The sequence below is a fragment of the Procambarus clarkii genome, chromosome 38 (assembly GCF_040958095.1).
Source record: "Procambarus clarkii isolate CNS0578487 chromosome 38, FALCON_Pclarkii_2.0, whole genome shotgun sequence".
Classification (NCBI taxonomy): Eukaryota; Metazoa; Arthropoda; class Malacostraca; order Decapoda; family Cambaridae; genus Procambarus; species Procambarus clarkii.
This window is the reverse complement of record NC_091187.1, coordinates 15,912,999-15,930,241: the sequence shown is the minus strand read 5'-3', so window position 1 is coordinate 15,930,241 and position 17,243 is coordinate 15,912,999. Positions and strand designations below refer to the sequence as shown.

Genomic DNA, 17,243 nt, shown 5'->3' with positions numbered 1-17,243 from the left:
TAATAAGAATAAGATCTAAATAACAATAATAATGTTGACCAGACCACACACTAGAAGTTGAAGGGACGACGACGTTTCGGTCCGTCCTGGACCATTCTCAAGTCGATTGTGACTTGAGAATTCTCATAATCTCACAATCTCACAATCGACTTGAGAATGGTCCAGGACGGACCGAAACGTCGTCGTCCCTTCAACTTCTAGTGTGTGGTCTGGTCAACATACTTCAGCCACGTTATTGTGACTCTTCGCCAACAATAATAATAATTAATTACCAAGAAGAACAGGAGAAAAACAGATTACACATTACAGGACAAATGATGACTATTTGAAACTCCTCCATTATTTCTTTAATATATTTCATCTCATTCCCGGCCAGCGTGCGTGATGGTGGTGGGCGAGGCTGTGAGGCTGACGGCCCTGGGCGGCCCTAGCTACGCCCTGGAGGGCCAGAACGTGACCCTGACCTGTGGGTTTGACCTGGAGGGAGATGACCTCTACTCCCTGCTCTGGTGGCTCGACAGCTCTGTGGTGCTGCGGTACACCGCCCCTCTGTGTGAGTCCATCCTTTGTCCGACCCCCTCTGTGTGAGTCCATCCTTTGTCCGACCCCCTCTGTGTGAGTCCATCCCTTGTCCGACCCCCTCTGTGTGAGTCCATCCTTTGTCCGACCCCCTCTGTGTGAGTCCATCCTTTGTCCGACCCCCTCAGTGTGAGTCCATCCTTTGTCCGACCCCCTCTGTGTGAGTTCATCCTTTGTCCGACCCCCTCTGTGTGAGTCCATCCTTTGTCCGACCCCCTCTGTGTGAGTCCATCCTTTGTCCGACCCCTCTGTGTGAGTCCATCCTTTGTCCGACCCCCTCAGTGTGAGTCCATCCTTTGTCCGACCCCCTCAGTGTGAGTTCATCCTTTGTCCGACCCCCTCTGTGTGAGTCCATCCTTTGTCCGACCCCCTCTGTGTGAGTCCATCCGTTGTCCGACCTCTATGTGTGAGTCCATCCCTTGTCCGACCCCCTCTGTGTGAGTCCATCCTTTGTCCGACCCCCTCTGTGTGAGTCCCTTTCCTCTGGCCTGCCCCTCAATATGAGTCTTCCCCTGACCTGCCCGTCAGTGTGTGAGGCAATAAGAATGGTTTCCGGTTGACGACAACATGAAACATTTAAATGAACGAATCCACAAGGGCCGTGACGAGGATTCGAACCTACGTCCGAGATCATCCCAGACGCTGCCTTAATCGACTAAGCTACGACATGGTCAAAAAGAGTTGAAACCAGAATTTGTACCTAACTTACTTGGATCCTGCAGCCTCTCCGAGACACAAACCAGGGTTTTACACAACTCCCCCATGCACTCGAGCTATGGCAATAGGCCGTTCATTTAAAATTCATCGAGGTCCCAAAATTCACGCCAAATCCTTTGGATAATATCAAATAAAAAATCAAATATTACTGATATTCTGAGCATCACAAACTAATACAGAGCAATATTAGCCAGAATCCTGGGATTCTTTCGGACGTAGTTTCGAACCCTCGTCACGGCCCTTGTGGAATTCTTCAATATTAGCCCGTTCAGACCACCACAATCAGACCACCACAATCATGTACATAGCATCACAAGCCAGTTCAGACCACCACAAAAACAGTACAGAGCATCAACCACTTGGGCTGGACGGTAGAGCAACGGTCTCGCTTCATTCAGATCGGCGTTCAATCCCCGACCATCCAAGTGTTTGGATACCATTCCTTTCCCCCCGTCCCATCCCAAATCCTGACCCCTTCCCAGTGCTATATAGCCGTAATGGCTTGCTGTTCTCTCCTGATAATTCAATTCCTGCTAACAGTGTCCACCTCTTGACAGACGAGCCGAGCAACTGGACCAGCGAGGGGACACAGGAACCAGAGCTACGAGACGACCTCTTCCTGCTCGACCCCATCAGCAATGTCACCACACGACCTCTCTCATGGTTCCCTGCTGAGGGCCTTCAGGCAACGCTGGTGAGTCCAGTAAACTTTGTACATTGGTAGGTAAGGGTTCTATCAGGTGCGTCAAGACTTACGACTATTATAACACTGGTAAGGGACCTGTAGATTAGAACATTATGGACATACTAGAGCAACTTTGGAACATTTATACATACTATATATTTATAGTATGTGGCTCTAGTATCTATATATTTATACATACTAGAGCCACATCGGAACATATGATGACACTAGAGCCAGGGTTCTCTGTCTGGGGTATGCATCTTATGCACTCTGGTGTTTATATGTTCCAAGGTTCCTCTAGTGTGTTGATATGTTGCAAGTCAACAGAGCCTCCTAGGACCACACAAGCGTAGTGAAAGCACCAAAGGTACCTGCACCCTTCCAGGCTGAGAACCTCTGTGGCCGTGGAGGTGCACATGTCTCACCTCCCTAGCGAGGAGCGGCTCTCCTCACCCCGTCCAATCTCCCTCTCCATGGCGAGGAACGGATTTTCCAGCCCAACCACACCCATCCACCCCCTTAAAAGCAAGGAGCAGCACACACACACACACACACACACACACACACACACACACACACACACACACTCCCCGCGCTATTGATGAGTCGGGCGGGGCAGCGGGAGGTGGTGGTCACGCCCTGCTGATGGATGCGCCTCGTTATCACCCGTGGGAACGATAAGGAGCACGGGAGGGTACAGGAAGGCGGAGACATCCCCGGAGAACCAGAGAGAGAGAAGGGTGACATTGGGGGGTTGTGTTGGAAGACATTTAAAAACGATTCTTTTTTCCGAGATCTGTTTTTAGAGAAAGGTAGATGGTGCGATGGTGTTTGTTAGATGAAAGTAATTCTGCAGGTAGGGAGCAGATACATGTGTGGGTATTGACTGATTTTCACCAGTAATAGTGCTATATATATATATATAACCACGACGGTGAAGTTTACCTCCTGTGCCAGGTAAGTCCACTACGGGCTCACCATAGCCCGTGCTACTTGCCCCGCTCCTGTGCCAGGTAAGTCCACTACGGGCTCACCATAGCCCGTGCTACTTGCCCCGCTCCTGTGCCAGGTAAGTCCACTACGGGCTCACCATAGCCCGTGCTACTTGCCCCGCTCCTGTGCCAGGTAAGTCCACTACGGGCTCACCATAGCCCGTGCTACTTGGAACTTTTTGTTTCAAGTAGCGAATCTTAAACAATAATAATAAAAGTTTATCTAATGTTTGTCTCACAGTGACTGGAGAGAGACAGGTTTAGACCTTTAGGCCTCGCCTGTTCTGATTATCTTATCTATATCGCTTTATTTTAACTTTCGTAACGTTTGTGTCTGGCCTTGAAGATATGGATGGAGGTGGCTTCCATGACTTCTTTCAGTACATTACACTTGTTGACTGTCTGTGAAGGTTAAGGATTTATTTTCGTGTTCTACTTCTACCTATGTTCTTCAACTATTTTCTCTCAGTTTAAAGAAACTCTCCTTGTCCAGCTCGTTTATTTTGTATGTTGTGATCATGGCTCTTCTACTCCTTATGCTTGCAAGTATAATGGTACTGAGATCTACTGACTGTCCTCGGTCCTCATAATTTTAGTCTTTTTAGTCCAGACACTAGTCTTATTGAAGACCTCTGGTCATTGTGATGACGATGGTGGTCGTAGTGGTGGTTGTGGTGGTGATGGTGGTCGTGGTAGTGATGGGGGTCGTGGTAGTGATGGGGGTCGTGGTAATGACAATGGTGGTGATAGTGGTGGTGACGGTGGTCGTGGAAATGACGATGGTGGTGGTGATGATAGCGGTGGGGGTTATCACCAGCAGACTGAAGCACCAGCAGGACATATAGCATCATCTCCGTGTGTGCTTGAATGCAAGAACGTTGAACTTCCGTGAACAAAATATCCAGGCCGCCATAAGTGTTCATTTTTTCCTAACCCTTACTTATCTTTCCAGTAATGATATCCACCGCACGCATAACACCCTTCTGCCTCGCGTTCCCCCAGGGTCGTGAGGGCGAGCCAGAGAACCTGTGGCTGCTTGAGGTTGGCCCTGAGGCTGCTGGAGTCTACACCTGTGAGGTAACCACTGAAGCGCCTCCTACCTTCCTCTCCGCCAACGCCTCTCATCTCCTACATGTTATTGGTGTGTGTCATCGATTGGTCCGTCACGACTGGCACAAAGGACTTCAAGTTTTGCACATATTTTGGGAGCAGATTGTCTCTAATACACACGTCATTAAACACAACAGCATTGTGACTATTATTCATTTTCTTTTGGATAGTTTCCACGATACGCAAATATCTTGGGGGTGAAGAATCACTAGATGACTTTGATAGCCCTCTCACTTACACATGTTACTCATGGCATTTCGTATTTTCCCCTTCTGTCAGTGCCTCCGTCAGGGTCGCCGTCGCTACGGGGGACGGCAGGGGTGGTGGCGGAGGGCGAGTGGGTGGCAGCCACCTGTGTGTCGCCCCCGGCGCTGCCTGCTCCGGACATCACCTTTTACATCAACCAGAAACCGGTGTGTACTGACGAGGGGCTGGGTGGTCGTGGCCTCAACTAGGGGGGAAATAGAGTCGAAGGGTGACTATGAGAGAGAGAGAGAGAGAGAGAGAGAGAGAGAGAGAGAGAGAGAGAGAGAGAGAGAGAGAGAGAGAGAGAGAGAGAGAAAGAGAGAGAGAGAGAGAGAGAGAGAGAGAGAGAGAGAGAGAGAGAGAGAGAGAGAGAGAGAGAGAGAGAGAGAGAGAGAAAACAAGGCCTGGAGGAGCCTTAAACGGCATCCCTCGGCTCATAACAGAAACATTCATAGACACTCTTGTCGAATAATGAAAGAAGTTCAGAAGTGGGCTATATCCAGATGGGAATCCGAAACTGGAAGAGAATTTGCATCTGGAAGGGTTGGATCTAAGATCTGGCGGTCCCTGGTGAAGGATCGGCAGGGATAGTCGTGTGAGGACACGGTCCTCCAATCCTTCTATCCTCTCGTCTCTAAACCGAGAGGATGGAATTGTTGGAACTGATGTAACTGTTGATCAACAGTTGATCTCCCAAGATGCAAGTCCCTGATCCTGAACGTCAGCCTCCCCAAGCACCGTGTCTAGGATGACTGAAGTGGTTATTCAGCAGTTGAAGTTCTCCATCTCCTTAACACGCTAGACACAAACAAAGCTGTGGGGCCAGATAAGGTCAGTCCAAGACTACTATGTTGATGCTGCGCTGACCTTTTGGCTCCACCTCTCACGTGCCTCTTCCAACTGTGCCTGGCTCAAGGAATTCGTAGTAATTCACAGCTCAAGGAATTCAAGGAATGATCGTAGAATTCTATTAAACCAGTGAGGCAAGATTTACCCTCCTTGAACCCATGATGGTGGTGTGTCACGAAGTCCCTTCTCTCCAGATGAGCTACTAGATTTTTTCCACGATCTTCTCTATCATCTTGCCTGGTATATAAGAGCACTGGCCTTTAGTTGAAAGTCTCTTGCCTGTCGCCCTTTTTGTATATTGGGACTACATTAGCCGTCTTCCATATTTCTGGTAAGTCTCCCGTCTCCAGTGACCTACTATACACCACGTAGAGTGGCAAGCAAAGTACTTCCGCATACTCTTTCAATACCCATGGCGAGATTCCGTCCGGATTAACAGCCTTTTTCACGTCCAGATCCAACAGATGTCTCTTAACCTCATCTCTGGTAATTTCGAACCCCTTCCATGGCCTCTTGGTTTACTGACACCTCTCCTAGCTCATGGACGTCACCTCGTTCTATTGTGAAGACCTCCTGGAATTTCTTGTTGAGTTTTTCAAACACCTCTTTGTCATTCTCTGTGTACATGTCCTCGCCCATTTTAAGTTTCATCACCTGTTCTTTCACTGTTGTTTTCCTCCTGATGTGAAACAGTTTTGGTTCGGTCTTGGCTTTATTTGCTATATCATTTTCATACTGTCTCTCTGCTTCTCTTCTCACACTGACATACTCATTCCTGGTTCTCTGGTATCTCTCTCTCTTTTCTGGTGTTCTGATAGTTCGGAAGTTTCTCCACGCCCTTTTGTTCAGTTCCTTTTCTTCTATACACGCCCAATTAAACCACGGATTCTGCTTTTGCTTCTCATTTTTTTCCTTTGGGGCCGAGAAAATCCTGTTTACTACCTCCTGACACTTTTGGGTGGCAAAGTCCATCATGTCTTGTACGGTCTTAGTTCTGAGTTCTGTGTCCCATGATATTTCTAGTTGTAATTTTCTCATCGCCTGACAATTTCCCTTTCGATACGCCAGCTCTTTGTTTTCATTTTTTTTCGGGGGGGGGGGGGGGGGGGGGGAGACTACCCTAACTCTACCAGGTACTGTGTGCGTGTGTACTCACCTAGTTGTACTCACCTAGTTGTAGGTGAGTACAACTAGGTGAGTACACACACACACACAGTACCTGTGTGTGTGGATATGTGTGTGTGTGTGTGTGTGTGTGTGTTTACTAGTTGTGTTTTTGCGGGGGTTGAGCTCTGGCTCTTTGGTCCCGCCTCTCAACCGTCAATCAACAGGTGTACAGGTGTCTGTGTGTGTGTGTTAAGCAACAAACAGGTGCAATAATCACTGACACTCTCCCCTCTGTACCACAGGTGGTGAAGGAGTTCATGTCAGCGGTCATGGTCAGGTCAACAGGAGATAAGAGAAAAGTCGTGTCTCGTACAGTCGGATTCAGCGCCTATAGGCCGCTCTTCACCCTGGGCCACCTGGCCCTCGAGTGCCGCGTTACCATCGACACACTCGTCTGGAGTGCCACCACCGACCTCCTCCTCGAGGGATACGACCCTGCTCACGACGCTGCCCAAGTCTGGAGCAGCACCTGGTGGTTGTGGAGACTTGTGGCCCTTCTTGCTGCCTATCACCAGCATACTTACTGAGGTGGGGGGTGGTGACTGTGGTAGGGGAGTGGTGACTGTGGTGGGGGAGTGGTGAGTGTGGTGGGGGGTAGTGACTGTGGTGGGGGTAGTGACTGTGGTGGGGGTAGTGACTGTGGTGGGGGTAGTGACTGTGGTGGGGGGTGGTGACTGTGGTGGGGGGTAGTGACTGTGGTGGGGGGTAGTGACTGTGGTGGGGGGGTAGTGACTGTGGTGGGGGTAGTGACTGTGGTGGGGGGTAGTGACTGTGGTGGGGGTAGTGACTGTGGTGGGGGTAGTGACTGTGGTGGGGGGTGGTGAGTGTGGTGGGGGGTAGTGACTGTGGTAGGGGAGTAGTGACTGTGGTGGGGGGTAGTGACTGTGGTGGGGGTAGTGACTGTGGTGGGGGGTGGTGAGTATGGTGTGGGGTAGTGACTGTGGTGGGGGGTAGTGACTGTGGTGGGGTGGGGGGTGACTGGTGTGGGGGTGGTGACTGTACACCCATCCTCACACCTACACTACGCCTCGTGTACACACTACAAGTCTACACAGGACTGAACAATATACTCCCAAAACGAACACACAGAAGTGATCACTGTCTGAAAACGGAAAATATTTGGGTGAAATGAACGGAAATGAATTCCAAAACTAACCTAGGCCTAACCATTTATAACCTAGGCCTAACCATTTATAACCTAGGCCTAACCATTTATAACCTAGGCCTAACCATTTATAACCTAGGCCTAACCATTGACTAACCTAACATAGCCGAACCTTAATATCATCCACGGATATGTTTTTTAAGGTTTAAGACATGCTAGGTTAAGCCTGATATAGGCTTCCTTGAGCCAAGATTAAATATGACTTTTCGATTTGATTAGCCTTTAATAGCATTGTGAATATAAATGTCCAGCCCGGTCTCTCGATTTACCACAACGTACAGAATCCAACGTTCTAACCTAACTAGAAACGTCTGAACCCAAGCATCCCACCTAACCTACCCCAGTGATGTAAAGAAAACAAGGATTTTTGTAGATAAGACGTTGAATTTAGTACGTTGGTTATCATTACTTGTCATAGTGTTGTAATAGATGACAGGACGGGTTGATATATGAAGCTTACACATACCTGTTACACACACACTCTTTACTCACACACCTGTAAACACCTGCCTTGCTTGCATCGACAGATGACACATATGCTAGAGTAATCAAGATCATATGTTAAGTGCACTTGCTTTCAATGACTTAAAATATCGATACCTGGTTTCAATATACTTTTAACCTGATAGTGTTTTCTATGTAAAGATTAACACAACTGTTGCCTGCAATAATCAACATGCTATCACATTTAATACAGACTTTTATTGACACAATTATCCACACTTATGCATAACAAAGTAAAGCATTAAATAATATTTACATAATATTTGTTTTCAATCTTAACCCTTCACCTGCTAAAAAATATATTTCTACTGAGTAAGATTGAACACCTTAAAAAGCTGTCTGGGCCTCTGAACTGGCAATGGATATAATCATATAGATAATTTGTTAATTTCAATATTATGTTTTAGTTCAGGTGCAAAAAACTCACATAATTTCCCCACATATGTGTTGCCTCGTTTTCTGTGGCTGCATTATAGTCATAATTACTAACGAAACACCAAGAGAAAACGGAAGTGGCAGAGGTATATTGAGTAATGACTTCAACCAGCGAGTGAATGGGTGACAATAGGGCAGTTAAACTCCAAACTATTGTTACAGTTTTGCTGTATTGGTAAGTTGAGGAGTGAGAGATGTTTTTTGATGATGACAGGTCGATATTTTGGGTGAGGATTGGTCGAGATGTTTAGTGAGTACTGGTCGACGTGTGGGATCGTCGGTTGGGGACTGGTCGACGTGTGGGATCGTCGGTTGGGGACTGGTCGACGTGTGGGATCGTCGGGTGGGGACTGGTCGACGTGTGGGATCGTCGGGTGGGGACTGGTCGACGTGTGGGATCGTCGGGTGGGGACTGGTCGACGTGTGGGACCGTCGGGTTGGACTGGTCGACGTCTGAGATCGTCGGGTGGGGACAGGTCGACATGTGGGATCGTCGGGTTGGGACTGGTCGACGTGTGGGATCGTCGGTTGGGGACTGGTCGACGTGTGGGATCGTCGGGTGGGGACTGGTCGATGTGTGGGATCGTCGGGTGGGGACTGGTCGACGTGTGGGATCGTCGGGTGGGGACTGGTCGACGTGTGGGATCGTCGGGTGGGGACGGGTCGACGTGTGGGATCGTCGGGTGGGGACTGGTCGATGTGTGGGATCGTCGGGTGGGGACTGGTCGACGTGTGGGATCGTCGGGTGGGGACGGGTCGACGTATCAGCGCGACTGATCAATTCACATTCTGATGAAAGTCGACGTCGACATTGTCGCGAACGCACTGACGCTCGTGAACCCTAAAACAGCGAAAAGGACTGTGAAATTAACCTCGCATTGCGTTGACGATAACCTTCTTTGTTTACATCTGTCAGTTATATAATCTATTGATTAAATGACGTGCCTAATGAAACTGGATGAGTAAGTATCCTCTCTCAGCTCTCTCTCTCTCTCTCTCTCTCTCTCTCTCTCTCTCTCTCTCTCTCTCTCTCTCTCTCTCTCTCTCTCTCTCTCTCTCTCTCTCTCTCTCTCTCTTCTCATTTTGTGTTCCAATAAACACATTACAGAATCAAAACCTACTACTAACTCCAGGAGCCAGACTTATCAAGCAGTTACGCAAGTGTTTAATAACCTGTGCATCTTTTCTTAATTTGTAGCGGCTTTGTTTACATTTATTAAAGTGTTTACGAAGCCTGAAGCACCAGGAGGCTGTTTATAACAATAATAATATCTGATTGGGAAGTTTCTATGCTGGTAAACTGTTTAAATATATAACTAAAGACATCGAAGATTGAGAAAAGATGTAGTTTCGTAAGTAGATGCTTGAAGAACTCAGGTGGAGGAATACATAGAGGTGTGTGCTCTCTGGAGTCCAAAATTAAGATGTTTACGAAAAAGTAATAATAATATGCAGAAATGAGCCTATTTTGTAAGTGATTTGGCGAACAGACAGACTTTTATCTATGATGGACCACGCGATGTCTGACAGGCTTCCTGTATTCGACAACAGGAAGCTAATTTAGGTTTCTTCCTATAGCACTTGCCGAATAATATATTTGTTATCGATGTAATATTTCCGTTTTCTCTAACTAAAAATGATGCAACCTCGTGGGGTGACTCTTCTAATTATCAACCATTGTGAATGATTTCAGATGCGTTTGAAACAATGTATTTGGTTGGAGGCTGGGAAGGTGTATAATAAGGAGACGGAGAGGATGGGAAGATGGGGTGATTCTTTGTGTGTGTGTGTGTGTGTGTGTGTGTGTGTGTGTGTGTGTGTGTGTGTGTGTGTGTGTGTGTGTGTGTGTGTGTGTGTGTGTGTGTGTGTATTTACTTTTTGTATCTGCAGAATCGAGCTGTTAAATCTTCGACCCCGCCTTTCTAACCAATCTATTTTCCTCTATTATATCTACTACATATATGTCTCTAACACACACACACACACATACATCCCCAAGAAGCAGGCCATAACAGCTGTCTAACTTCCCGGTACCTATTTACTGCTAGGTGAACAATTGCATCAGCGTGAAAGAAACTCTGCCCATTTGTTTCAGCTTCCGCTGGGAATCGAACCAGGGCCCTTAGGACGTCGATCCCAGAGCGCTGTCCACTCAGCCTCGAGGCTCCCTCAATTTTGACCATCTATATATTGCATTTCTTAATCTCGAATAATTATTTCCACACGATAACGGGCTGAAATGTGTTTGTGAAGGATGTGAAGAGATATCTTAGCCACCCCGAGAAATAAATTTAATATTGGGCTTCAAATCATTTAATAATAATGAGTGCCGGCCTTTAAGTAGTAAAAAATAAATCTACATTTTATCGAATTGAAAATATAATTACACACAGAAATCACAATAGTGTAATACATCAATAAATCTACAAGGGTTCGATCCGAGTAAGGTCAGTAGAACTCCCGGTTACAATTCTTTTTACCATGTCGTAGCTCAGTCGATTAAGGCAGCGTCTGGGATCCTCTCGGAAGTAGGTTCGAACCCTCGTCACGGCCCTTGTGGATTTGTTCATTGAAAATATAATTGTTTACATATGTTTATTTACATATTTCTCTCCCTGGCTGGTGTTTACAAAGGTGCGTGACGGAGCGGTGTGGGAGCGTTGCTCCGAGGCAAGTAGCAGCAGGTATGGACAGTACGCCAATCATTACAAAGTTTAAGGCTAGACATACGATAGTGCAGTGAACATTTATCTCTCCATTTTCTGTCTCAACCTCTCAGTCTCTCTCTCTCTCTCTCTCTCTCTCTCTCTCTCTCTCTCTCTCTCTCTCTCTCTCTCTCTCTCTGTCTCTGTCTCTGTCTCTGTCTCTGTCTCTGTCTCTCTCTCTCTCTCTTTCTCTCTCTCTCTCTTTCTCTCTCTCTCTCTCTTTCTCTCTCTCTCCTCTCCCTGTCGCAACACAGGGAGAGGAGACGCAACACAGGAAGTGCTGACGCATCAGCATGAGTGGTGACGCAACAATGAGAGTGCTGACGCAACACAGAGAACGTTGTAGAGCGTTTAACAAGCGTGTGCTCAGAGCGTGACAACCTGTCCTCACACTTAATACGTCTCTATTTTGGACGCAGGTTGCAGCGTCAAAATTGAAGTTACTTAGGGAATTAACACGACTATTCGACTGCAATTTTAGACCATTGAACATCGTCTCTGATCAGCTAGGTTCGTACCCAAGTGGTTCGCCATAACCACTTCAAACTGTACGCTCGTCACATCGTGAACATCAGCTGATGAATACCAATAATGGATTAAAAGTTGCCATGTATTATTTATGTGTTGATGGGAGACGCTGGCGTGGTGTAGAGGCGCGTGGGTGTCATGGGAGAGGCCTGACACTCAATGGGAGAGGAAGAAGGTGTGTGGGTGTCATTTTAAGACATAAGGGTGTCATGAGAAGGATTGGGAGAGACGCGACTGTCACGGAGAGAGAGGTAGAGACAGGGTGAGAGATGTGGGAGATAGTTTTTGTCTGAATGGACATGTGTACGATGTGGGGGGACAGTCTTGGAGGTGGCATATGTATCGTGACACTGTGCTACGCCCACCCCCCGCACATACCCCCAGGCTAGGCTCGAGTGTCACCCCGCTACCCACAGTGCCACCAGTGCCACCAGTGCCTCACACCACCCACCACCGGTGCTGCAGTAACAGCAGCAGCGGAGCTGGCTAGCCACGCGGTGCTATGGCTGCCCAAAATAACATGTCCCAGTTTTGGCATGGTCGGCGAGGCTTGGCCGAGGTGTGGTGGTGCCCGGGGAGGGTGCCCAAGGCACCTAGGAGTGCCCAGGGTACCTGGTGCCGTCGGCAGCAGTTGGTCTCACACCGGGCACCCATCCTATCGCGTCCTTGCGCTAACGCGGCTGTGCTTTTGCGCGCGTGTGGCCATGTTGTATCCTAGGAAATAGCACCTGCCTGTTCACTCGTCCCCCTGTTGGATATCCCCCCCACGTTGTGCCGTGGATAACTATGTAGAGCAGCTCTTCTGTGATATCGGGTGAGTACTCTACAGTGACGGGGTGAGGCTCTGGCACTCACTCTCTCGCTGCCTGCCTCTCCCGGGGCCCTTATAGCTGGCACGCTCCTCCTAGCCTGCTGGGACAGTCTCCTTGGATCTATTGTCTATCCATTATCCATCTAATTAATGGGGGGGAAGGAGGGTAACAGATCATAATGGGTTAATTGTGCACCGATACCCATCTAGTTTAATGTTAGAATGGTAAGAAAAGATTGTTGTAGTTTCAGGCAGAGAACGGAAATATTTGCTCTTGTTTAGTGACGTTCACTTTTGTTTAGTGACGTTCACTTTTGTTTAGTGACGTTCACTTTTGTTTAGTGACGTTCACTTTTGTTTAGTGACGTTCACTTTTGTTTAGTGACGTTCACTTTTGTTTAGTGACGTTCACTTTTGTTTAGTGACGTTCACTTTTATTTAGTGACGTTCACTTTTGTTTAGTGACGTTCACTTTTGTTTAGTGACGTTCACTTTTGTTTAGTGACGTTCACTTTTGTTTAGTGACGTTCACTTTTGTTTAGTGACGTTCACTTTTATTTAGTGACGTTCACTTTTGTTTAGTGACGTTCACTTTTGTTTAGTGACGTTCACTTTTGTTTAGTGACGTTCACTTTTGTTTAGTGACGTTCACTTTTGTTTAGTGACGTTCACTTTTGTTTAGTGACGTTCACTTTTGTTTAGTGACGTTCACTTTTGTTTAGTGACGTTCACTTTTGTTTAGTGACGTTCACTTTTGTTTAGTGACGTTCACTTTTGTTTAGTGACGTTCACTTTTGTTTAGTGACGTTCACATTATAATAGAGGTTTACTCACCATACACCATTGGTTTATAGAGTATACACCAGTGATTTAACCAGTATACACCATTAGCATGCATATTATACACTTATGGTATACATAGCATACACTACTGCTGCCCACAGTATTCAACATTGCTTTACATTGTATTCAATACTGGTTTGCATTGTATTTCACACTGGTTTACATTCAACATTACAATGAGAAAATGAACACTGTTGATTTCCTTCGATCAAAATTAGCCTCATTCAAGCGAATCAGTGAATACAGGAAGCATTTATGTAAGAAATATTTTTACAGAAAATTCATAACACGTACGATTTTGTAATACATCATATCAGCCTTACAAATACAAAACATGTAAGCTTTTGAAATGTGTCATAAGCTTCAAAAATTAAAAACTGAGAAACGTTTAGAAATGTGCCACCAATGTTAGCCAGATTATTACAAATGTTTTGGCTATTTCGCAACTTGTGTGTGTCGATGACTGCTAAATAGCTTTCCAGGACGTTCCTTCGTTCCAAGACGATTGAACACTGATAAGTTCTTTGGTGTGGTTAAAGTTACAGCTTGTGAGGTGAGACTGTGGTGGAGGAGAGGGCTGTGGCACTCATCTCCTTTTCCTCCTGATATCTGGCACTGTCTTTTCCTCCCTGATACTTGACACTATCATGCAGGCGATGAGTCACAATAACGTGGCTAAAGTATGTTGACCAGACCACACACTAGAAGGTGAAGGGACGACGACGTTTCGGTCCGTCCTGGACCATTCTCAAATCGATTGAAAGTAAAATTGACACTATCTTTCCCTGGTACTTGACACTCTTCTTTTCCTGATTCGCGACACTATTCATTCCAGGAACTTGACACTGTTCCTTCGTAGTACCTAACACTGTCCTTCCCTGACACCTGACACTCTTTTCCCTGACACCTGGGCAGATAAATAGGTGCTAGAGTTAAGTCTTATCAAGTGCAAATGAAAGAAAAGGCTAAAGGCAATTGGAGATTAAACAATAACCTGCCTTATAAGGAATAGGTTAACTACAGGAGGTGGATAAAACTCCACCATTATCACCCTCCATGTATGGGTTGTCAACAAGTCAAATGCAATGAGGAAAAAATAATAGTGGAAACCGTCTCCATTTGCAACATTAGGGACAATTACCCCTTTGTGTGTATTTTACCTCAATAAACTTATTTCAATTTCAATTCAATTTCAATTACATCAAGAAATCCATACGTGAGGAACTTTTCAAAACAAGGCAATAGGTGTAAGACATCTAGCAGTCAGGGCACCAAGAGCTAAACCTCACGTCTACCTAGTAACTGTTAGGTAAGTACTGTATTTTTCAGGCCGTGGACAATGCGTTTCTGGCCATCGTCAACACTGATTTGAAATGTGGTTTAAAAATTGAGCTATTTTTTTTTCCATCACTCTCGGGTCAAACTTTTTCTTCGCATCATCCGGTGTTGCAATTATCACATTCTGCAAGATCCTTGGGTACAATTATACATTTTGTATAACCTTTGGGTACGATTATACATTTTGTATAACCTTTGGGTACAATTATACATTTTGTATAACCTTTGGGTACGATTATACATTTTGTATAACCTTTGGGTACGATTATACATTTTGTATAACCTTTGGGTACGATTATACATTTTGTATAACCTTTGGGTACGATTATACATTTTGTATAACCTTTGGGTACAATTATACATTTTGTATAACCTTTGGGTACAATTATACATTTTGTATAACCTTTGGGTACGATTATACATTTTGTATAACCTTTGGGTACAATTATAAGCTTTTAAAAGGTTAATTGGTACTATTATAAACCTTTACAGCGGTGCTCGGTACTATGATAAACCTTTGTAACACCTTTGGGTACTATTATCAATTTGTTCCTGTTCCTGACTAATTCTTAAGGGTATAGATGGAACTTATAAAATACTGATATATTGTATGATTATACAGCTTGAGGTGTATACGACATTCACACAACTTTGGTATGTTTATTGTACGTCTGTCTGTCTGTCTGTCTGTCTGTCTGTCTGTCTGTCTCTCTCTCTCTCTCTCTCTCTCTCTCTCTCTCTCTCTGTCTCTCTGTCTCTCTGTCTCTCTCTGTCTCTCTGTCTCTGTCTCTCTGTCTCTCTGTCTCTCTCTCTCTCTCTCTCTCTGAGACCAGGGTTCATTATATATGGTGCAGAGGTTCCTAATGAAGCTGCTCGCTAGGAGCTATTATCCCTCATCAACTTATCTCAAGTTCGACCCTTCAAGTTCATTTATTTGATGAACCTATTAATAGTTCACATCAGGATTAAACATTTAAAATTGCATTAGAATCCTGTTAGTTCAAGGATGACGATGGGGTCAACTGTGTACCGGAACCTGTATATGGTTAGCTTGAGGTGCTTCAGGGGCTTAGCGTCCCCGCGGCCCGGTCGTCGACCAGACCTCCTGGTTGCCGGATTGGTCAACCAGGCTGTTAGACGCGGCTGCTCGCAGCCTGGCGTATGAATCACAGCCTGGTTGATCAGGTATCAACCTCTCTAATGGTCAGTTAACCTCATCCTAATGGTCAATTAACTCCATCCTAATGAACAGTTAACGTGATTTCCAGCGTATCAACTTGTTGAGCAAACATGATAGAAATACTAGTCAGGCTAAGAAGGAATAATCGCTGATAAAGTGATGTTTTTAAGGATGGCCTAGCCAGCATGAGGCTTATGGCTGAGCGCCTTGAGTTGTGGTTGTTCACGAAGTTCAACGAGATAGGGAACCTTGGCCTTGTATATAGTCGAGAGTCTGCCAACATTTCTCTTGTGTTGAATGGTCTCTCTCTCTCTCTCTCTCTCTCTCTCTCTCTCTCTCTCTCTCTCTCTCTCTCTCTCTCTCTCTCTCTCTCTCTCTCTCTCTCTCTCTCACTTTTACTTTTCACAACAATGCACCGATTTCCTCGAGAACGAACTGCAAATTTTCCCAGTTGATCGACTCATGTCAAAACACTAAGCTAACTGGTGACAACCACTCGTATTTCCTATGCCTTGTCGCTGCCAATAATGTGTGAAGTATTAGTGAGGAAGAAGAGAGACAAGAATAGGACATTACACAAGAGTCTACTGAACCTCCAATGCAGTTTTAAGACATTTCTGATCCCTATTTTTGTTGTCAATATCTTCCCAACAATGTTGGTAGTTTGGTCTAATCGCTTGACGTCACACACGATTGTTGCAATTGTTGATTGTTGGCCACGTCCCTGTTCATAATACTGCACTCAGATTAATTTGCAACATTCCATTCAAAGGAAATTTCAGCAATACTAACTTCCTCTTGCTTTAAACTATTTTGTTAATCTGTTTGAGTGTACACGTTGCAGTACAGAGTCCATGCAATAGAGACATGTCCTTGAATCTGCTGACAACAGGGAATAACAACAGTAGAGGCATGGTTGCAGCTGCTGACAACAGGAATAACAACAGTAGAGGCATGGTTGCAGCTGCTGACAACAGGAATAACAACAGTAGAGGCATGGTTGCAGCTGCTGACACCAGGAATACCAACATTAAAGGCATGGTTGCAGCTGCTGACAACAGGGAATAACAACAGTAGAGGCATGGTTGCAGCTGCTGACAACAGGAATAACAACAGTAGAGGCATGGTTGCAGCTGCTGACAACAGGGAATAACAACAGTAGAGGCATGGTTGCAGCTGCTGACAACAGGGAATAACAACAGTAGAGGCATGGTTGCAGCTGTTGACAACAGGAATAACAACAGTAGAGGCATGGTTGCAGCTGCTGACAACAGGAATAACAACAGTAGAGGCATGGTTGCAGCTGTTGACAACAGGAATAACAACAGATGATTACGAATAAAATTAGTAAAAGCTAAAATGGTTTAATCTGGCGAGGCTTCTCGTCAT

General features: G+C 45.8%; 2 protein-coding genes across 10 annotated transcripts in view; both read left to right on the top strand.

Annotated features, from left to right (window-relative positions):
• Window positions 1-384: 384 nt before the first annotated feature.
• On the top strand, window positions 385-8,445 carry LOC138372264 (uncharacterized). Its single transcript, XM_069337541.1, has 6 exons — window positions 385-553; window positions 1,854-1,990; window positions 3,976-4,114; window positions 4,363-4,496; window positions 6,588-6,800; window positions 8,422-8,445. Exons 1-6 carry the CDS (start codon window positions 385-387, stop codon window positions 8,443-8,445), a joined length of 816 nt encoding a protein of 271 aa, XP_069193642.1.
• A 3,751-nt stretch (window positions 8,446-12,196) lies between these two features.
• LOC123771865 (trichohyalin) overlaps window positions 12,197-17,243 on the top strand; it is a 101,844-nt gene continuing 96,797 nt past the window's right edge. For 2 of the 9 annotated variants that reach the window (XM_069337789.1, XM_069337790.1), the window contains exon 1: window positions 12,199-12,496. The gene's annotated coding sequence lies outside the window, so the exon portion shown is untranslated. Of the gene's footprint in view, window positions 12,497-17,243 lie in introns of all 9 variants that reach the window. The other 7 variants (XM_069337796.1, XM_069337788.1, XM_069337793.1 and 4 more) reach the window with 6 other exon arrangements.